Genomic DNA, 23,517 nt, shown 5'->3' with positions numbered 1-23,517 from the left:
TATGACAAAGTTGGATTTTGGAAAAATTGAGAGTTCTTTCAACAATCTAACATTAAAAAACTGCCACTATAAGTACTACAAGTTTGGGAAAACTGTAAGCCATGCAAATATTGTGGAGTTTCATTGAATTTTAATATAAGTTGGGGCTGAGATATCTACAACTGAATTATTTAGTAATTTACATAATGATTATGGGTTTTTTTTTCTGTCATTTTTATACCTTAGTTTTATTTTCTCTTGTGGGCCGAACTGGATGGTCTAAAGGTCCTGATTTGGCCCCGGGGCCTTAAGTTTGACACAAGTGTCACAAAAGTTAAAAAAACTGAACTGAGCAATGAGGTGATCAAATAAGAGTAACGTTTATCCAAGAATATTGGATAAGTCTTTATTTGAATAAGAAACAGGAAGTGAGATTCTGTCTCTGTATATTAAACCTGTATCTCAACTTTTAAATAAAGCATTTGTGTGTGTGCGTGTATGTACAGTATCTAAATATGCTTTTTGGTGATTATCTTGAAACTAATCCTGTTCCCTTAACAGTGCCTGTCGTAAAGTCCACATTTTGCTTTTTATATTGCATATTAATACGAATATTAACCCTTGTGCTGTTCACTGTAAAGTTAAAGCACACGCAAACATAAAGGGTTGTGGAGATCACGTAGCATCATAGACACAAATGAAAGTGACGCGTAAACACTGGTATGACTCTTTTGGAGAATTAAATATATTTTTTTTTCATCGTAAAAAGGCTGACCACTTATTGTCTATAGTATCTTATCGTGTAAATGGCGTGTAGATTGTTCAACGTCATGTGCACAAACATCACAACAACAGGAGGTGTGTGAATATATTTACAATGTATAAATTGAATTATTTTCAAACTGATATCACCAAAACCTTTCATCTGTAGCCGAGAGATTGTTTGCAAGAAAGCCAGAGACATTAATATAAATTAAATAAATATCTTTAGAAAAGTTAAAAAAAAAAAGTGGTATCACTAAGTAAAAATGAAATACAAGTTAAGTTTATTCAAAGTACATTTTCAATATTAAAGTATATTAATGTAATACTTATAAAACACTTTAAATATGCTGTAATTAAATTCAACTATAATGTACTATAAATACTTTTAATGTGTCTTTATTTTAAAAGTACAAGTTCAATGTAAATATCTAAAATGCACTTTATCATATGTGTATTGTAAGTAATATTTAAGTACTATTAAAATGTACACTAAATTGAAGTTACTTCTTGTAAGTTATAATTTAATGTACTTAAATAAAGTATTTATTTACTAATAAAGTACTTGTTTTCCAGTCTTTTTAAATACAATTTTAATATACTTTATTAAAGTGTGCTTCATTTACTCTGTTAGAAATACATAAAACTGTATTGAATATATATTTTTAGTAGTGCAAGTTTTAGTATGCAAAGTACAACTTAAGTGGTTCCAATAAAAACCAATTTTGCTCCACTATAATGTACTATACATACTTTTACTATTTGTCTTTATACTTATAGAATGAGCTCAATGTAAATATTTAAAATGCACTTTATTTAAAGTACATTATAAATATTAAGTACACTAAATTGAAGTTACTTTGTGTAAGTTATAATTTAATGTACTTAAATAAAGTATTTATTTAATAATAAATTACTTATTTTACAGTATCTTAAAAACAATGTTAATATACTTTAAGTGTGTTTTATTTAATCTGTTAGAAATAAAAACAATTGTATTGAATATATACTTTTAGTATGCAATGTACAACATAAGTGGTTCCAGTAAAATTCAAATAAATTCACTTGAAGTTGCAACTGATGATTTTTAAAAATTCTAACAATATGAGACTGTAGTCTCTAAAAGAATCCTAAACAGGTTGTTACATGTGTATATGGTTTTCAGACTAAATTATGTACAATAGCGTAAAAGCATTCATCCCATCTCGGCTGTTTAAAAACCATGTTGACTCATTTAAATCAAGTCTTGCAGCCACAGCGTCTTTCCCTGCAAATATTTCCTTTTTTTATCCTATCACCCTAAAAAAGCTAAATCCTCTGGGCTCATCTGTCCTGCCTTGGCTTCTGGATCATCTCCTGTATGCTGACAAAAATTACCTCCTCCAGTAAAGGAGGAAAAAAAAGCAGTGGATCACTCTATCTGAGGATCAATCCACTGGAGGTTTGTTAGCGGCGGTCGCGAGGTCATATGCAAATGTCATCATTTCAACCCACATGCATGTGGATGTGATGAGACGTCCTCTGCTAGACTTAAATGAAGCAGAGGTATCAGAGGATTGCTGAAGAATCTCCTAACCTATGCTGCCTTTGCTAGCAGCTTAGGAACTGCATTACATTGTGCAGGAGGCATCAAACCACATTTTTCATCGGCGCCCAAGGACAATTACCCCAGCAGAGAAACACACTTTTCTTGTTTCAGACAGTCATGCTAGCAGATATCTGTGTTCAAACAGCGCTAGCTTCTAAACACAAAGGACTCCAGACCACAACAGTCAACATAAAGTCGTGTTTAATGTGATATTGACAGTGAAGAGGGTGACTGAGGCTAATTTGATTAATAGCTCTAACAAGTGAACACTTTAACCATAATGAAGACAAAAAACAACACATTCAAATCCAGAGGTGAACGTAACAGATTACAAGTATTCACATATTGTAATTTAGAGTCTTTTACGGGTATTTGTACTTTTTTGAGTATATTTATAAATCAGCAATCTTAATTGTACTCAAGTATGTTTTAAAAGAAGTTATTTGTTGCATTTCTACACCCAATCGTTACTTAGTAAATTATCATTTTTTTGTGATTATTTTTTAATTTTCTGTTTCATGGTTTCTTCATAAACTAGTTATAATGACACACACTTGGCATGGCAATGTTTTAGAGTTCATAAATGTAGTAATACTTGCATATTTTATTTATTTTGAATTGAATGCATTGGTGTTATTTTGATTCAAAAGAATTGTATATTTTGACAAACCTTTTACTTTATAAAAATGCATTTGTGGAAAATAAATTTCCAATTGTGCAAAATTTTATCTCTTCCTTTTAAAGTTTCTACACAATATGTTTACTTTATACAAGGGAAACGTGGCAAGATTTATTACCAAAAATACCTGGGTGAAAATAACTAGTAACTTTTACTTTGAGTACTATTTAATTGAGCTACTTTTTACTTGCACTTGAGTATGACTTACTTGTACTTATATTTGAGTACAATTTCAATCAAGAAAGAGTACTTCTACTTGAGTAGGATATAGCAGTACTTTTTACACCTCGGTTTCACTTTTTATTGATTTTCTAATAATTATGATGCTCCAAAAGTTAAAATGTTTCTCTGCTCCGCATTTTGTGAAATGTGTGCTCAAACAAGCAAGTATAGGTTTGCTCCCTTTATGACATCATAAGAGGACTAACTCCTCCCTCTGCCCCCGCAGAGTGGTGAGCTCCGTCCTCACTATTTACATTGCGGGTAAACAGACATGGTGAAGGCAGGACGCCACGCAAAAGTTGATTTTTCCTCCCCTCGGCTGAGCCTCTCAGCGACCAATGGCTGGATTTTTATCTTTGTTGGTTGTGTAACATGGTAAATTATCTGTGCCCCTGCGTCTGTTTTTACACATTTCACAGGTTGGGCAAAGTCGCACAAAACTAATCCGAGCATGAAAACTCCAAATTCGTGTTGATCAACTGTTGACTTGCAAATAGGAGACATGAGCCTTTTTATTCAGTTAGTAAGAAAAAGACAAATCCACTTGAATTCAATGCGTTGCTCGTTATAATTTTGGGAGAATTTGTATTATTTAGAGAATATCTAGTGAGTACATACATAAGTAGTTACTGTATGTGGCAGGGTGACACTAACAATGTAATAGGCAGGGTTGGGGTCAAATATAATAGTCATTGCGTAATTGATAATTAATTATAATTATGATGTAATTATAATTTATAAAATCCGTTGCTGTTGGAACTGTAATTAAATTGTAATTGAGTTCAGATAATTTACTTTGTAATTGTAATTGCCATTAAAAATTCTATAAAAATTGTTAATTATGATTAAACGTAAAACTGGGGAACTATGTTACAGTTCTATGTACAGTTCTACACATATGTAGTTAATTATTAAAATATGTTTCATATCAAGCTTTCACACATTTTACCATTCAAAAAAATGTATAAATTGAGGGCTACACTGGCACAAAAAAGGCTCAGACGTCCGCACCAAAAATATTAAAAACTTACATTTTCATTGATCAGGAAGCTGAACAACATAACAACTATAAAAGAAATAAATTAGATGATAGATATTTGTTTTTATTGTATTTTACAGCTGATTCAGGACCTGTATTGTAAGAGATGCTAACAGAAAGCTAACAAGAGGAAGGTTAACTTTTATTAGGGTTATTTATTTCAGGATCAGTAATTGTGATTTATTGCAATTGAACTTTAGTAATTCAGAATGTAATTGTAATTGACTTTCTGAGGAAAAAAAATTGTTTTTATTGTAATTGGTAAAATGCTGGTCACGTAATCAAAATTAATAAAACATGGGTAATTGAAAACATAATTGTAACTGAAAAATGTAAATGACCCCAACCCTGGAAACAGGTGAGAAAGTCCCACATTGATGCTTTCAAAGATACTCGTTTTCAGCCAAGAACGCTAGAAGTAGGTTCATTGCGTTAGTTCAATTTTCTGAGCGTGATAACGGTAAAAGGATTGTTGGATTCCAGCATCTGTCTCTCCTGGGAGCTGTAATGGTTTGAACTGTTTGGCCAGTGACGCGGGTAATGGGGAGTGTTTTAGAAGGTGCTCCCAAGCCTCGCTCTCACTTCCCCAAACAAAGGGGTCTGCCCTGTCTGCAGATACAGAACAGGCAATGAAGGGTTCCCCCTCTGAAAGACATAAAGACAGAAGAAGAGCAACAACAAATATGGGTGTCAGCCTCTGGATTTAGCTTTTCACAGCTAGTATATGACGTATGTCTGTGCTCAGGAGGTTAGCACTAAATCCAAGTGTCAGCGAAAAGTAATAAAAACGACCAAAATTATATTTTGTTTTTGTTTGGTTCGTTAAAGCAGGGGTTCTCAACCTTGGGGTCAGGGGGCCATTTGGGCTGGTGAGACACTGGAAGGGGGGGCGCCAGATGCCTTCAAGAAACTAAGAACATTTTTGGAACAATTTGAGCCAACTTTTTGCTTATTTGCACCCTTTCTCTGCAATGACACCAACCTTGCCATATTTCAACCAATTTTCCTCAGTGTTTCTTGCCATATTTTGGCTCCTTTTAATTCATTTTTGCTACATTATTCCCATTTCTGCCACTTCTCCATCAAATTTCAATGTCTTTTCTCCACTTTCAAGACATTTTCACCACTTTTCCCACCTAATCGCAAATATATTGACCCATTATTGTCACTTTTAACCTCTTTTCATCACATTCCATGCTTATTTTTGCCAATTTAACCACACTCACGATTTGTTTTAAACCATATGTTCTAACTTTTTAAATTACATTACCCAATTTCTGCTACTTTTAAGCCAATTTGAACCCTTTTTACCACTTTTTCTTTCCGTTCTTGGTGACTGTAATTTGCCGCTTTTAACCAATCTCTGTGGTTTTTAAAATCTTATTTCATCACCTTTTAGACCATTTTTGGTCACTCTTTGCCCATTTTATTCCTGAATAAAACAAGGATTTACATCTTTAAAATGACTTTATACTATGGCACAAATAAACTTCCTGGATAACAGTGGCTATTATTCAGATAAATAAATAAATGTGGTTATCACTGATTCATAAATCAATGGACCATCATTTTGCTGACTTTATGGATGGACCCCATAAAGCTCTCCCCTTTATTCCCCCTTATAGATGGCTGTTCTTCAATGTTCATGTCTGTGTTCAAACAACTTCAGGTATGGTAAGTGTCCCCGGTCTACAGGCACCTTTATTTTGGGGGTCGCGGGCTGAAAAGGTTGAGAACCACTGCGTTAAACAACAAACTCAAAGCTTCAAGAGGCGGATAGATGAGGAATTATTAATTAAAGCCTGGAGGATGTGCAGTGTCTCCATACAAGACCCTCAGAGGGGATCAGGAAACCGAGTGGCTCCTGATAAGAAGCCACACCATCAAGAACAGGACCTGTTCCGGGGTCTCACACATGCACACTTACAAACACACACATGTATCCAGCACATCAAGTATAGCGTGTGCAAATACAGCAAAGAACACATGTAGTGTGTCACAGATTAGTGCCTAATGGGATTGGCCGGCCTGATCAAGGCAGCACAATCAAACCCGCACAGCAGCTGAGAGCAAAACAGGACACAGAACAAAGGAGAAAATAAAAGGAGGCAGGACTGAAAGTGCATTTCTCTCAAATCACAGCATGGCTCTATTGAAGGGATTTTTTATTTTTTTTTGCTTTTATTGTATTTTATAAATGTGCTTGGACTCTACACTGTATGTTTAACCATGTTTACATTCTCTTTCAATTAGTGGAGTGAAATTATGGGATGATCTAGAATAACAATTTAAACAAAACAATATAGAATCACTTCAAAAACACATACAAAAAAACAAATATTCAATACGTACAAGGAAGAGAATAGGTTGTAATAACATAACAAAAATGAATGAATAGTAAACATATAATTAATACTGCTTCATTTACAATGCAAATCTGGAAAAAATATACCTATAGCTGTAATATATACCTGTAAGTGAAATCACAAATTGAAATGGTGAATAATTATTGTTATATATATTGTACTATTGTATATTGCTTATTAAATATATATATATATATATATATAATTTGCAACAAGTATTTATTGCAATAAAGTTGATGATGTATATATTTATGACAGCTATGCATGTTTTAATTGCAATGAAATAAATACATTAAATACATATTGCATATTAAATCCATTCATTATGTATAGGAAGCAATAGTAATCTAATGAACCATACGGTGATAAGGGGGTGGGACTTGACAAGTATATACTTGTTCCAGGCTCTTTTTGATTTTTTTTTTTTTTTTTTTTTTTTGGTTTTTATTTAAATTTTTATTTTTGTTTGAAATAAGTAAATAAATGAATCAAATCAAATCAAATGACACATGCCACCATGGAAACACTCAGCAACTGTACTTTTAATTATGCACGAGCAGCCCGAGCCTAGTACTAAATATTTACAGTGGGCGGTGCTGTGATCAGTATTTGTGTCGCATGCCTAATCACGCACAGCATGTAAACACACACTTGTCATTAATTATTTCGCATAGACTATTTGGGTTAGTGAAAAGTCGTTGAACATAAGCCGGCCCCATTCTTAACCACCTGACAATCAAGCCATGTGAAAGGAGGTGATGGAAAGAAAACAAACGAAAAGAGAGAGAACAGCTGAAGAAACGGACTAACCTTTACAGAAGCAAGAATGCAGCTCAATTTCTGTTGACGCATCCTCTGCATTTTGCTTCCAGAAGCTAAAAAGGGGAGTATGGCTGGGTGTTCTGCAAGAGAAAAGGACACGTGTGTATTGGGTTGAAAAGCAGATTCAGGCTTTGCCTTTTGGCCCTAATCTGTGTACTGTTCGTTCTTTGGTTATTCCGTTTTAAAACCAACTCAAAATAATAAATACATGGTGTGGTTGCTTTGTTTTAATGAATTAAACCCAAAACAAAAATACAGAAACCACAAAAAACAGAAAAGCAGTGTTTTTTTGTTTTAAATTTAAAATATATTGTTCTGTTTGTGAGATATTTGGATATTTACGGGGGAGTTAGAGCGAGAGCATCAGCACGTCACATTTTGTAAGAGCGAACAGTGTTACGGTCCAAAGAACATACAAATAATGTTGGTGACTGACTATCGACTGTGAGGCTGGTGTGAGGAATAGATGTTAGAACTTCTACCATTTCACACTTTTGCAAAAACAATTCCAGCTTTTTTGAGAGCAGTAAAATAATTATTTTGCACGTTATGATACCGCTAGCTACAAACAGCAGCCATCAACACACGGAAGTTGGTCACATTAAACAAGAAGCACCAGTAGATTCATTACACCACCTCTGGTTCCTTTAAACACACATCATGTCAGTCCCTCCAGATTTTCGCGGGCATTTTTTGGGATTGTTGCGGGCTGAAATTAAGTTAATTGTTTCTACCAATTATAAATACATATTGACCATACATGTTCTAGAAAAAATATGCTTTATTATTGTAAAGCAAACACCAACACAACAACTTGTTTAGCTTATACACTGAGCATACCCTGAATGCAAAAGGTGCAAACATTTTTAATCAAAATGATCAGAAGTGCAAGTCAGTAAACAATATTGACCTTAAGGAATCTTAAAGTGCATAACATGAACCTGTCATGAAGACATTTCTTGAAACATAAAAAAAAATAAATACAAAGCATAAACAAACATATTGTATGTAATGATATTGTGTGCTTCCTGTTTGTTCTCCCACATGGGGTTGTGCACTGGGTTGCATTCTCCTGACGTGCTTTGCAGAAGCAAAATGCTTGTCCATAGACGACTTCCGCTTGGGTACTGTTTTGCATATATTTGCGATATTTTTGTAAGCAAATGCAAGGTATTTCTATCGCACACGACTCCATTGAATGCTTTTTCCCGGCACTGGTTGAAAATAGGATATGACGTAGGCATTCTCTTCTTTGTAGGTTCCTTGTAAGCAGCGCAAAACATAGACATAATGTACGTAGAAGCACCGCTCTAGTGGGCAGCAGCAGTCGATGCGGCATCCACGTATACATGACTATGGCGCAAAGCCCATAGTACATCCTCCGCTACTTCCGTAGCAACTACAAGTGCAAAAATGCCAAAAATAATGATTAGCGTCCGCATATTTATGTTTTTGCGGGCTTTTGGAAAAATTTCATTGCCGCACTGATTTCGCGGAGTTTGCTTGATTTTGCGTTAATAGTTGCGATCGCAACATCGCGAAATCCTGGAGGGACTGTCATGTGCATGCTTTTTGTAACATCCATTTTTTTTTTAAGTGTATTTATGTATTAAAGCTGCAGTTTGTAGAATCCTCTCTCAGCTCCTTTTTGAAACCAAAACTCTACCTCCCTTACCGGTATTTTTTGTGAACGCTCTTAGCAACTTTTTTCTCAATAAAGATTAGTGACAAATGTAGGGACGTTACCTTGTGTTAGTGGAGATTTTTCTGTTTTTTTAAGAGACTCTGACATTAATACGCATATTACTCTGTAGTTACTGCCCTGAGCTGCTGCCTTCGCCTATTACCCGCCACACGCACACACAGAGGGGGCTGTGAGCTCAGCTGTCTGTCTGTCATCCAGGCTGTAAAATGAATTCACCGTGAATAAGCTTCTCATAGGTTTACACATGATTTATCCCATCTGTTCTCACTCTCCCTCTGAAGCCAGTGTGTGTGCGGCGGACCCCCCTCAATCATGGAGGGTCCGCGAGGACGCCAGGCAAAAGCGATCCGTTCCTTCTCAGTGTTTGTGACTTTAAACTGTTGCTTCTCCACCTCAGTTTGCCTTTTTCCGCTTGATTTGACGTGTATCTGTTGTGTCTAACGCTGTTATGGAGACTTCTGCTGGAACGTCCGCAAAGGCACGTTTACTACCGACGGTCCTTGAAAAGGCCCGACTTCAGTCAAGCAGCCAGTAGAAATGCCCTAAACAGCTCATGTAGAAAGATCTCTGATTGGCTGACATTAGCGTCACGCTCCTGGAATTGTAAATGTCATTTTACAGAGCCAGGAGAAGGAGATGAGAATCACTCTCCACTCAGAACACTTTGGATTACAAAATGCTCAAAGATGATTATGGATTTTTGACCAAATTATACCAAAAAAACTTGCAGTTTTAATAATGTTTCAATTCACCAGTTCATCAATAATATGACTCTTTGCTCCGTCTGTGAGTCCCCTCTGTGCGGTGAGATTCTCGTCCCAATTTCCCTTAAATATGCAAATATCACACAAACTGAACAAGATTTAACTGTAAAACAGAAAAACGCTGCTTGTCTGGTTTTTGATTTTTCAGTAAAACAAAATCACCACACTGTTTATTTGTTATTTTGACGTGGTTTTGAAATGAAATATCAAAGAAAATAATTTCAAACATCTAAATGAAAAAAAGGAATACAGCTATGTTATTTTAATGGGTTCTATTATTTTAAAATGTGCAAAGGACTGAATAAAAATATGAGATGCATTCTTAAGGGTGAACAAAGTTCTACATCTTACCTTGACAGGCTGCCAAGAACCCATCCGATCTTCTTTCGGATATTTTTAAGCCTCTGTTGGCTGTGATCCCCCCCCCCCCCAGTGAAAGCCCTACATCTACAGTATCTGCTGGCAAATAAACCTTGAGTATGACCTTGTGAGGCCTCGTGTGGTCTAACCTTCACTGATTTACCTGCCGTCACATTATTCTCTGCCTATATTCAAAGTCATTGTTACTAAGCAGGAGCAGAAATGGACATGGAGGAAACTGGGAAAGGGTCAATTAGGTGAATACAAATCATGTCACCAAGGGTTTCACTCCCTTCTTTATGGTACTTTTGCCATGTGCAATACTTGGAATCAGTTTGCAGAGCTGAAAGGCAGCGGGAAAGCAAAGTGGATGTTCACTTTATCTGGAAAAGAGGAGTTGAGAGTGTGGCCCCGAGGCAGAGCCCACCTATTTGTTTACCGCCTACTTTATCTTTCCTTCTCCACTTCACTTAGATCACTTAGTTACAGCTGTGGCTCCCAATGATGAACCCTTTACAGTTGGATCGCAGAACAACCGTGCTTTGTACTTTAATGTCTGGAGAATTGGAGAAATGCCTATGTGAGAAGGTACTACAGTGTGTGTTTTTTTGTGGAAAAGAAAGTGTGACTTGTGTAACTGGTGATGGTATTGGGGATACGTAAACCCTTCAGGGTGGGGTCCATTTTTCTAAATATGTATATTTAAAGGGTATAAAAAAATCTGGTAACACTTTATTTAAGGAGTATACATAAGGCTCACATGACACATGTCATTAGCATGAATAAGGTGTCATGAAGGCTGCCATTAAGTGTCTTTCGTTACCCTAACCCAAAAAATGCCAACATAGGTCCAAAAGTGTCATTATTTAGCAAACAACACTAAATGACAGCCTTGATCACACAGTATTCACGCTAATGATGGGCGACTGTGGTTCAGGTGGTAGAGGGGTTGTCTGATCGAGAGGTTTAGGGTTCGATCCCAGTGGTATACCTGTCTATGCGTCAATGTGTCTTTGGGCAAGACACTGAACCCTAAGTTGCTCCCATTGGTTGACTAGCGCCTTGCAGGGCAGCTCAGTCCCATTGGTGTGTGAATGTAGGTGTGAATGGGTGAAGATATTGTGAAGCGCTTTGGGACCACCTTGGTGGTTATAAAGTGCTATATAAATTAAATCAATTTACAATTTAATGACAAGTGTCATGTCACAATAATAATAGCGTAATGTCAGCCTTATGTATATCCCTTTAAATGAAGTGTTACCAAAAATCTGTTTTAAATAGTTATAACAGTTTGTAAGAAATGTTTATTTTACATTTAAGCCCACTGCTGTCTGTTTATTGTAGTAATTCTTAATATAATTTCCCAAAGACGCTTTGTGCATTTCATCGTATACTTATCTCAAACGTCCCTTAACAAAGCTTGAAAACAACAGCTCTGACAAACACAACAAATAAAAAGCACGTGTCCATAATTTCTTTAATACACGGCTTGTGAAAGGGTTCAGATGTCCGTGTGAGGGTGATTGTGTTGTGGGCCATGGGAGGTCTCACCCGTGTGGTCTTGATTTTGTTCCCAGAGGAGCACATCCATCCAGAATTGTCAGGCAACGTCTTGCACTCTTCACCCTCCAGACAGGGTTCCATCTCACACCACCATTTCCCAATTACAATGGATGCTGTGGACACAGGTGGGAACAGGTTCGGATCAGAAACAAATGGAAACTTCAAAGATTAGGTGAAGCTTTAAATGTTTTTTACATGTTAATCTGAACCATTGGATTGAGCAATAGAAAACTCTAGTACATTTCAGAAAAAAGATGTACATGTATTACCTACACCAAGGAGGTTAACATTTTCACCTGTGTTTATTTAATTATTTATTGTTTGTTTGCTTGTTTGTAACTTAACTGACTTGGACAACATTCAGCTACCAGGCACCTCGCCTTTGGAACCAGCTCCCAGTCTTAGTACGGGAGGCTGCTACTCTCTCCACCTTTAAAAGTAAACTCAAAACCTACTTATTTGCTAAAGCATATACCGTATAATAGCGTTAACCTAACCACTAGGAACAAAGCCCTAAATATAGGAACAAAATTTTAGATTATATAGTAGAACACCAACATTATATTCAAACACAATCCACCATCTACACATCACATCATCTAATGGATAATGTTCAGTCAGACAGTTGTGCCGAGTTTTAAACAACCTCCACTTCTGTCCCTCGTAGCATAACCCATCATACTGCTCACATATACATACAGTATATAGATATATAGTTTTTCTTGCAGTCTGTGCCTTCTCCTCGCCCTGGACTCTCTTCTCTGCTTCAGTGTCTTGATACTGGAGCTGGCGGTTCCTGATAGATAGTAGGAAGGTGCGATATTTTATCGTTTATGATTTATGGTCAAAAATATTCTCACCGTTAAGAATATGTCATCTCACAATATAAACGATACATTCCCATGTCAGAAATTAGCTAGGGCCATGAATCCGTGTATCATTCGTTCATTCATTTTTCATTATGCAACAAAAACATGAAAAATGAAAAAAAAAACAGTCATTATTTGATGTTTGTTTCCAAAACCAAAAGGAAAAAACGTAAAACACCTTGTTTTTCAAATTCAAGCTCTTTTGCTTCGGTACAGAAAACAAAAAACGGAAAACGAACACCTTTATCCATTTTCTCCATTACCGATTGGCCAAAGACCGCAACCCGGAAGTGTACTCTCATCCGACGCTAACGGCTATGCTAACGGCAGTTTGGCATGACAAGATCGCTGCTTCCAACTGTGCATCAGTAACGTGTCCTTTTCGCTTTAGCTGGTTTTGGGCACAGAACCTCCTCACGGACATTTCGGAGGATTTAGAGACTCCTAAGTGTTGCAGAGCTAAAGATATCATGAATGTGTAACGCTTCACTTCCTGGTCACGTACTTTGGCAAATCGGTAATGGAGAAAACAAATAAAGGTGTTCGTTTTCCGTTTTTTGTTTTCTGTACCGAAGCAAAAGAGCTTGAATTTGAAAAACAAGGCGTTTTCCGTTTTTTCATTTTGGTTATGGAAACAAACATCAAATAATGAGTGTTCTTTTTGTTTTTCATGTTTTTGTTACAAAATGAAGAACGAATGATACACGGATTGCCACGGGCCATTTGTGCCACAATTTAGCCAAGAATGCCCATAAAATCCTTGTTCCACAGGCCAAATGAATTGGAAACCCAACTAAAGCTAACTATGCTAAGCTAACACACCGACACACAGACTGGACACTTACTGTCATAAAGCCACAAAGAGCCATCGATTTGTTTATGGTCAGATTTAACACTTGAACATTTTTTTCATATTAACAAGTTAAAATTAATTGACACATCGATTAATTTGACCACCGCTCTTTCCCTAGGCACAGTACAATGATAAACCCCATACAGAGCAGTAGAATTCATGTGCCATAGACACCCGGTGCACCGTTTTCTCACAGAAGACAACGACACACTTCCGTTTCCTGAAGCTAATGCTGCTACAGCCTGAGCTTGCATTGGAAAACTCGAAGCACACACTTCTTTATAGTACCATCCACGAGCGACGCATCTGGGTTCAGCGGTGGCGGTGTCAGGCAGACAGGGCGGACTATGGCAAACAACTATGGAGTGTCTGAATCAGACACGGGCGAAGACATGGAGACCATCCAAATTATGTTGAACCACTACAAGTCAGAATCAAAACTTGAGACGAATGAATGCCCTCTGCAGTGATGGCTGAAGAGAAAGCACTCCTACAGTAAACTAGCACCCATTGCTCCTGCCACCCCTGTGCTCTATGAGACACTGTTCTCCCTCTCAGGACATGTGACTCTCCTGTGCTAATGTAGAGAAACTGGTGTTTCTCAGCAGTGGCTCAATGTAAAAGAGGAACAGGTTTGGTTAAACAAGCAAAGCTGACAGAACATAAGCTAACTACAGATTGTGTACAACAATTGAAAGCTGCTAAACTAATGCACAAACCAAATACATCTCAGGAGATTTTTTCAGAGGTTTAAAGAACAGTTTTAGTATTTTTTAAGAATCCCAGAAGACAGGTGGTTATTCTGTTTGCAGAGGGTTTTGTACTGCCAAAAAATTCCAGTCTTTGCATGAATTTACTGATAGGAACCAATTATTTTGTGTTACTGATGTTCTACTGCTGCTGTGAAAAATGAGTGCACATTGTTTACATTACATAATTGCATTTCTAACAAAGTTTAAATAAGCTAATTGTGCCAGCTTTACAATTTTCTGTTCATCGTTTACATTATATAATAGTACAATGTGGCACAAACAATGTGTATTTGTCATAAGCTTTGTCTTTTAAAGACATGTTAAGTTATTAGAAGCTGACAATGCAATAAACTGCGCTTAATTGCTGGCATATTTTGATCGCGATTAATCTTTTTCAGATTTGTGATTAATTAGTTGTTTTTTTTGTTTTTTTTTTTATCAATTCCCAGCCCTAATAAAAACATTTGCCCAAGGCTGCTGTTCGTGCAACCAAGCCAGCTTTGTTCCATATAATCATATTCATCAGATTAAAGAATAAACCTTTAAGGGAAAGACCATTGTTTGTTTGTCTGTTAGCAGGATTACGTCTAAAGTACTTTACTGGATTGGATAACATTTGAACCAAAGATAGACCTTAAGCCATGGAAGATTTCATTACATTTTTAAGGATCACTAAAGAAATTCTGGAACTGTTTGAAAACATGAAGAATCCATGGGCTATATCCAATGGTTTAATGATAATTATCTGTCCTATATGGGATTTCTTACCCTCCAAACTATATATTTTGAAACCGAAAGACTATGTCCATTATTTAGCAAGTTATGGCCGTTGATATTTTTGGATGGCGGCCATCTTGACTTTCTTCAATAAAAAAATGTGACCGGTTTGCCAGGTTTGTTCCATATGCATGAGATTAAATAGTAAAATACCATTGTATAGTCTGGAAAATGTCAAATCCACTACATCTCAACATTGGCGAAAATAAAAATAATAATTAACTGATCTTTATGTAGTTTGACTCAACTACGTTGGGTTTTTTCCTCAATTACTTCACCAATTTTCATCCTGATCTGATCCAGATTGTGTTTCATCAGACTTTTTGAAAAATTAGTGTGTCCATACATTTGGAACAACCGTATGGTTATTAATGGGAACAGAATTTTCTTCCAAGCCTTTAAATTGTGAATGATCACGGTACCATGATCAGGATCACTGATCCAGATAATTGTGAATATGGAGGTTTGCACTCTTATTTTTATTGTTACTGTCTGTTATTGTAGATATAGGTAAAGTCAAAATTCAGATATTATGACTACATGGGGTGGGACGAGACACAGAGTTCACGATTTGATGCGACAGAAGATGGTGGGCTCTGGATAACAATACAATGCAATATTTTTGGAAAAGAAAAAAGACAGAAAAAAATTGCAGTAGGAAAAAAACCCATGCTTTTATTTAACTTTAAATCAATACATACTTACATACATATTCTGTGTATGAATGTGTAGTAGATGGATGTGTGGATTTTTTTTTGTATACTGTCTATTATTGTGCATTGTCTCTTTTAAATAATCACAAAATAACATTTACTTAAGTAGAAATACAATACCAATACTAATTTACTTAAAACAATCAACATGGCGTTGCTTACTCCTATTATATTAACAAAGAAAAGTAAAAATAAAGAAATAAATCTCTTTCAACCCCCGTGAACCTGAACAGGAACAAATTGGTCAGACGATGAATTAATATATATACATATATTTATATTTACATATATATTTTTTTACTTTTCAGCTGTGAGTAAGACCCCCTGCTATATCAATGGAGCACTCCTGACCTGCTATATACAATAACAACATCGTTTACAGAATGGCTAAACATAAAACAACATCATAACCTAAAACTAATTTGAACCACACGTGCAAACGTACCCCACACACACATTTTTATGAGCATGTACACACAAGCACCCACACAGCAGGTTATGAGCATCACCAGAGGAAGGCCGAGCCGTGTCTCTAAATGAATGTTTTCACTCCTCTTCAGCCTCTGAGCAATTGTATGGCGGCAGCATGGGTGCGCTGGCTGTTGGAAATTACATCTTGTACCAACCAAAAATGATTATTTGTTTTTTGTTTTTTTATAGCTACATGGCATGCAGAAGAGCAATCTAATTTTTAATCAAAAACTAATTGCTTCTCATTAACATTGACTGAATTTTTCCTCCAGCTATGTGACAAAAAATAAGGTTTTGCCTCTTGTGTTTGGATGTGTGTTTAACCTAAATGCTGTGAGCTGTGGGAGGATATGAGAATATCAAGAGAAAACCTCCACAATTTTTAACTCGTCATCACGTTAGACAATATCACTACTAACCTCTGTAGTATTGAATGCAACACTAATTTTCATCCATCCATCCATCCATCCGTCTATTTATATAAGTCTATTCCATCCAAGCAATCCTATGTCAAACTATTTGCACATTGATGGTTTTATTCTAAATAATATAGATATTCTGAGCTGTATAGTGGTTAGCACCATTACAGTATATACTACTATAGTATGTTGTGCCGCAGCAACCATGGTTCAAATCCACGTCACAATATTTATTCTTAGATAAAGACAAGAATATAAGTGAAAATAAAAAGTCACCCTATAATCTTTCTTCGGTCCTGGTCAGAGGTATAAACTTAATTTTGAAATTGTACTGAAGTATTTTTCTTTTGATTTTTTCAAATTGTGTGTGAACTATGATGTTTAAATCTTTAGAGGGCATTAAAGTATCATATGATTGTTTCATGATGGCCTCACAGGTTTTAGTGGATATTAACAGTCACATGAGAAGATTGCATTGCTCTGTCTTTGATCCTTTATTAGATTTTATCACTCTGTCTTTACAAAAGGTTCTATTGCATTAGAAACAGGCCTGGGTTAATAGACGCTGTTTTTTCACCGCATCCGAATCTGCTCCAGCACAGCTCCGTAACTGCTGCAGCAATTACGCAGCCCTAGTTTTGCTGTTGTGCTGCACCAATTTATCAAAAATAAGCCCGTGCAAGACAGGAAGTAGTGCATAGACACAGAATAAAGTATTTGGATTATTTTCAAAATAAAATACTCCATGTTCAAGGCGGATCGTAATTCCATTCATTGACCGAAGTCACCAATGGTAGAGGAAAACAACGACCTTCCAGGGCCTCCAGCGGACACATATAAAAAACTGAGCACGTATTCAGAATCAGGGGAATAAAACCTGTCCGCTGATAAAACAAATTAATACTTTTTTTCGACCAGAAAATTGTGCGTTTCGGCTCTAGCAGGCGCAATTCAGATTCTATCCAAAAACCAAGCACATATTCGGACTCGGGGGGACCAGATCTTTCCGTTGATACAATGTTTGGCACTTTTGAAATCGTATTTTACATATGAATATTGCACTTATCAATGGTTGAATCACATATAAATATTGCACGATTACATATGAATTAGCAGAAGCTTCGGAGTCCTTGCTACAACAGATACGCAGCAAAACCGGAGGCGGTGGGGAGTGCCGGACTTCAGATCGTTCTGCAGTTATGCAGCAGAGTCGTTACGGATCCAGTGGAAATCCAGGGTTAAAGCCACAGGGCTGGACTGTCTTGTGATTAAGTTGGCCAATCACATTTGTGGCAGCTTCACTCTTGGGGCAAATCCCTGCCCAGAAGATATCTGTACTCCCCTTTCAGGTTTTACACACACTTCCTTCTGCTACTCCTCCTGAGTGTGTGCTTAGTTTTCAGGAAGAGCAGGCCTGCTAAAAACTTTACTTGTGACTATAACTTAGAATAAATTATGCTGAGAAATATAGCAACTCTTGTTATCTGTCCCCGAGTTATTCAATAAAAGATCTTGGATAAAGGTAGAAAAAAACCTTACAGAAGCTACCCTTTGACTTCCTTCCTCTAATTATATATTGGTCCATCGTCTAGTGTAATTCATCTAGTCTGCATTGGTTCCTGAAACCCAAATCAATGAAATAATTATGGATAATGCACAAGAGTCCTTATCAGGAATACAATTATGACCACATTTCCTCAGAGATAGTCTGACATGCTGTTAAGGTATGAAATGTTGAAGAAAAGGAAAAGCTGGGATGGAGATTTTCCTTCATGCCACCACCCAGAGGATTTTCATCCAGGGACACTACATTCATTTGAAATTGAAAGATGCTGGGAGGTTACCTGCATACCAAAAATCGATTCCTCCGAATAGAAGCAAGAAAAATACTGGGGCTAGAAAAGGAGGAAGAAACAAAAAAAAAGAAAAAGAAAAAAGAATGAAGCAGGAGATTAAAATGCTGCCGAGCATGGAGAGGTGCTTTGCATCAAAGTTGAATGATATTTAACATACTTCTTGAGAGGAAATATACCTCATCCTTTCTGCTCTGGAATGCATAGGCATAAAATATAGATTACCTCAAGGCTACTCTAAATAAAGGCACTATTAAAGGGGTGTTGGGATGTTCAAAAATATTCATTGTCAAGGCTTTAGAGTACTGCAGTTTCTGCAGAAAAAATATCAGTGGCAGAACGTCCACAAGTGGTGGAGAATAACACTGTTACCTCTACTCTACTTCTGTGTGGGGCAACAGCTTAATGGAGCTCTATAAAGAACATCTAAATTCACGCTGTGAAGTGACCTGATGCTAAGTTGTGATACGTCAGTTTAAAGCTGCTGGAGATTTTACATTTTCTTAATCAAATAAAGACATAGCGAAGACTATTTGCTCAAAAAAAAAAAGTTATAAAAGGTTAAAATTTCTGCTCAAAAGTCTGTTTTGATCTTCACTGTAAACACTTGGTTTATTGACATTGTCAGAAAAGTTTTGTGCATTGTGTATGGGCAAAAATGGTTAATTATGTTTACAAATACATTTACTCACATATTTACTCATATATTTACAAATATATTTACTCATATATTTACTCATAGACCTTATTCTTTTTAAGGCTTTAAGTTGTAACTTTTGATTTCTGCTGTCTCATGTCTCATGCTCCTCTTTCGAGGTCAGTAGCTTACGCTCCCATAACACAGCTCTATCTGAAGGTCAGACAGACAGACAGACACACACACACACACACACGCGCACACACACACACACACACACACACACACACACACACACACACACACACAACACACACACACACACAACACACACACACACACCACACACACACACACACACACACACACACACACACACACACACACACCCATTCCTACGCACATTTTCTATCGCGTCAGATACCGATGGCCTGTTCTTTCTTATCTGTCGGGGGTAGGAGGGTTAAACGGTGTAGAAATGTGTGTGAATAACTTTTTAGTCAGTCTTGCTTTTTTCCTCTGCCCGGAGCTTTTTGACCATCCTGCTTTGTTTCTGGCTGCCATTCCTCCCAACAGGATGGGACACTTCTTTTTTTTGTACTCCTTTTCATTTAGTTTTATAATAAATCCTTTTTTTTTATAAAATCATCACGCTTCGACTGGACTCCATCATTCAACAAGAGCAATAAATCATGTCTCCAAATGAGGTCAACCACAAATTTGCCGTGACAATTGCATTGTAGGATATGGAGTCCTATAGACAGATGCATAGAAGTGTTTTAACTTCATTCTTACTGTGATTTCTTGTTTTTATTCGCCAGATAAGGAGGACAGTGATTCACTTGACACCATTTTCTTACTAGTTTCTTCCCAATATTCCCAGTGATATCACCTTACTTCTCAAAACATTCAATTTGGGCCAGATGTGAATTTTTCCATGTAAGCCCCAAAATAAACTTCTATTATTGTTTTGCTGCAATTTTGAGTCCATGAAAACCATATTAAGAGTTTGCGCGGGGCAGGGGGGGCATTGCCCTAGTGATAAAAAGTTTTCATTGAAGTTTTCCCAAATTCATTTGAAAAAATAAAATCATACAATGTACATAAAATACACATATTCAAAAGGGGCATATTATGAAAAATCCACTGATCTTTTTGAACACAAATGAGGTAACGTAAAGTTCTTTGTTTGTGGTCTGTGTAAGTCTTACAATACAGAGAAAAGTGCTCCGTTTCAAATTTTCTACATTTGTGACATCACAAGTGAAACTTGGTAAGAAAATCCCCTCCACCCATGGACTCCACCCCCAACCTGTTTAAAACTTTTGCAAAAGTCCACCATTGTTTTAGCAAAGGAGTGATGGCTACAAGTAAAACTAAATACAGAACTTGCCTGCTGCCGGTGCCACGCCTCCACAGTGAACGTACACTGTAGTGTAAGCACTATTTGTTCATGTGGAGGGGTACTCCGCTCTTGTGGTTTCCAGCGCATCTTGTGGTTCGATGTATCACCAGGGAGCAGATACATTTTTAGTACCTGTTCCATCTCCTCGTATCGCTGATCTGACGTGTTTGTGACAAAATGTGACGCAGCGGGTGGAGAAAACAAATTATTATCACCTTAAATGCACTATTCCTGTAGTTAGAAAAAAGTGACTTAGCAGCTAAACACTCCGGTGAGAGTTTCAATGACTGCTGCTGCTGCTGTGATAAACACGGACCCTGAAGCGCTGAGACGGAATCACAATAACAATAGCCGCTTAAACAGCCATGTGTTTTACTGTAATGTGCAGTTTTTTGGCTGAAAACGATAACAACAGTGTGTGAATAGCAAAAAGAAAATCGCTTTGGTGATCACTGACTTCCCTCGTAAAAGAGCGAGGCATGAAAGTCAGCGTCTATAAATACGCCTACTCATGAATATGCATAAGTAGGCCCCTACTTAGAACTGCTCAGAAAGTCACTTTTTAGAGGACTAAAACTCAAGAAAACAGGCGAGTTTGGGAAAATAAACCTCAAATATTATGTTTTTGGGGTTCTTAAAACAAATGGAGATGGGTGAAAAATAGCATAATATGTCACCTTTAAGTGCCCAAAACACAGTAATTAGGAAATGCTAAAAATGGTGATATAATTATGAAAACAGTTAGATTGGAACATTTGTTTTCATTCCTTATTTGTGAATCGAAACTCGAGACGTTCTATATATTTTCTTCTTCTTTTTTTTTTTAGCTGCCCCCCCATGGCAAGAATCTCAAACTCCGCCTATGATGAAAACACCAGATATGTGTTGGTAAGTAAATGTGTTTTGGTGGGTAACGCAAGAAAATACACTAAGAATGAAGTAAAAACACATCTATGAATCTGTCTACGGGACTCCACTTCCCGCATTGCAAACTTTTCCAACAATGTTAATAAGACAGCGTTTATAGTGAAGATGATTTCAACGTTTCACTTCTTTTTTTTTTTTTTTTTTCAAGCAAATTATCTTCAATTTATTAATCTATTAGACCTACACTATGTCTTTATCTGATCGTCTCCAGCAGCTTTCAATTTTCTTCAGGGCAGAAACCTTTATTACAAAAAGTCATCCACTTATTGCAGCAGTTTATTTGAATTACCTACAAGTTAAAAAAAAATGATCCACATTTCAGTCACATAAATGAAGGGTTTTTATCAAGGTCTTGGTGCAGTAATTCCAACACTTTGAATCTCAATCTTCTTTATAAAACGTCCTGATCATCAGAATGTATCGTTACAGATGAGTGTCCATCACAATGCAAAATTAGAAGCTATAAGTGAGATGAAACCTTTCTCTTTAGTGAATCACAGGCTAAATACGGGTAACTGGTGTCTTACAAAGTGTCAAGAGCTAAAACGATAGTATCCAGACAAGCCAAGCTCTCTGTGGGGTACGCTGTTATGTTTTATACACAGTATTGTTTCACTAATTCCACCACACAGAGCAAGCAGATGGTTATAATCTAACTAATTCATGTCTTGACAGCATCCCACGCCTTCAAGTAAAACCTGAGTAGGCAGAGACTGCGAATTGTGCTGAATGAATATTCAAAACATGGCTGTTGTCTAAACTCTCTTTCTCAGTCATTACCAAAGCGCTAATGTTTTTTGACGACCACTCAAAAACCAAAGTCAGAGAGAAACACGTCTAGTGGGGGACTGAACACTGTGTTCGTGGGCAGGAGATCGGGCTTTGACCTTGGTCACTGGAGAGCTGCCATCTCACTGGGCTTGGATCCATGCATCACTCTGGGATGACCACTGACCTCCAGCAGTGGCTTTAGTTAACTACTCCCAGTGCCGTCGTCAGCATCAAGCTTGACCTTTGTTCAGACATCAGCAAACTTTACTTGCCCCAGCTCCCACCTCATCTCCCTCCTCTCTCTCTTTGTAGTTTAACGGCCATACCATATCTCAAAAGGGCCTTATATGGGGAGATACTACTCCCCATGGTAGAACAATAAACAACTGCATGTTTTTCAAACTATGATATATAAAGAAGTAAGAAAAGTATTATTGTGGTTGCCAGAATTGGTAGCTGGGGTGTTTTTTGAGAGCAATTCATCAGGAACACAATTAGCTGTGTTTCTATTACCTTTGGAAATGTGCAAAATCTAAATAGTACAATAACACCTGGTAATGGAAACACCTGAATAAAAAAATGAGGAGGAATTTCACACATTTCGCACTTTGGAAACGCTTTTTCCGCAAATACACATCACAGAACATTGAAGTACATGGTCACATGATGTAACGTAACTGGTCACATGACCACTTCTCTCTGAGAAAACAAGAAGCGGTTCGTGTAAACAGAAGAGGAGACCAATACATTTCTTAGCATTATACTTAAAAATGTATTACTGGCACATTAGACGTGAAACAATAACAGTGTTATAAGGAGGTTTGGAGCTTCTGTCTTGCTGCAGCGAAGTCTCGCAGGATGATATTTAATGGGAGTTACGAAAACAACCTTCAATGAAAACATGTTCAAAGCACAATTATACTCGACATTTAGTAATAACGCTTTTCTTTTGCAAAAATCTGGAATGAAAACCCAGCTTTTGTTAAATATATTTACTTCAAAAAAACATTTATTAACGTCATATTTGGTGCTAAAAAGTCAACATTGATGAGACATCTTCAAAAAGACAACTTGGCTTTCTTCTAAATCTATTTTGGCCTTCAGATGACAAAAAGTGACAAGATAACAGTCAAAAATATTTTTACCTTGGGAATAATTTTGCAAAAGATTGTCCATAACATTGTCAATATACACGGCAGAGTATTGTTTAAGGTTTTAAAA

The 23,517-nt window shown here is 36.8% G+C and overlaps 1 protein-coding gene across 3 annotated transcripts in view; it reads right to left on the bottom strand.

The window, feature by feature from the left end:
* Positions 1–23,517, bottom strand: part of LOC114463621 (protein FAM19A1-like) — a 229,875-nt gene that overhangs the window by 7,492 nt on the left and 198,866 nt on the right. The window contains exons 5-6 of one of the 3 annotated variants that reach the window (XR_003674112.1): positions 11,838–11,962; positions 7,446–7,537 (exon numbers count right to left, since the gene is read on the bottom strand). Coding sequence is in view for 2 of the 3 variants with exons in the window: in XM_028447288.1 (XP_028303089.1) it covers positions 11,697–11,962 (266 nt within the window). In the remaining variant the exon portion in view is untranslated. Of the gene's footprint in view, positions 1–7,445; positions 7,538–11,369; positions 11,963–23,517 lie in introns of those variants that run through there. The other 2 variants (XM_028447289.1, XM_028447288.1) reach the window with 2 other exon arrangements.

Source organism: Gouania willdenowi, chromosome 5 (assembly GCF_900634775.1).
Source record: "Gouania willdenowi chromosome 5, fGouWil2.1, whole genome shotgun sequence".
NCBI lineage: Eukaryota > Metazoa > Chordata > Actinopteri > Blenniiformes > Gobiesocidae > Gouania > Gouania willdenowi.
The sequence above is the reverse complement of the archived record's forward strand: the minus strand, read 5'-3'. Positions and strand labels throughout refer to the sequence as shown.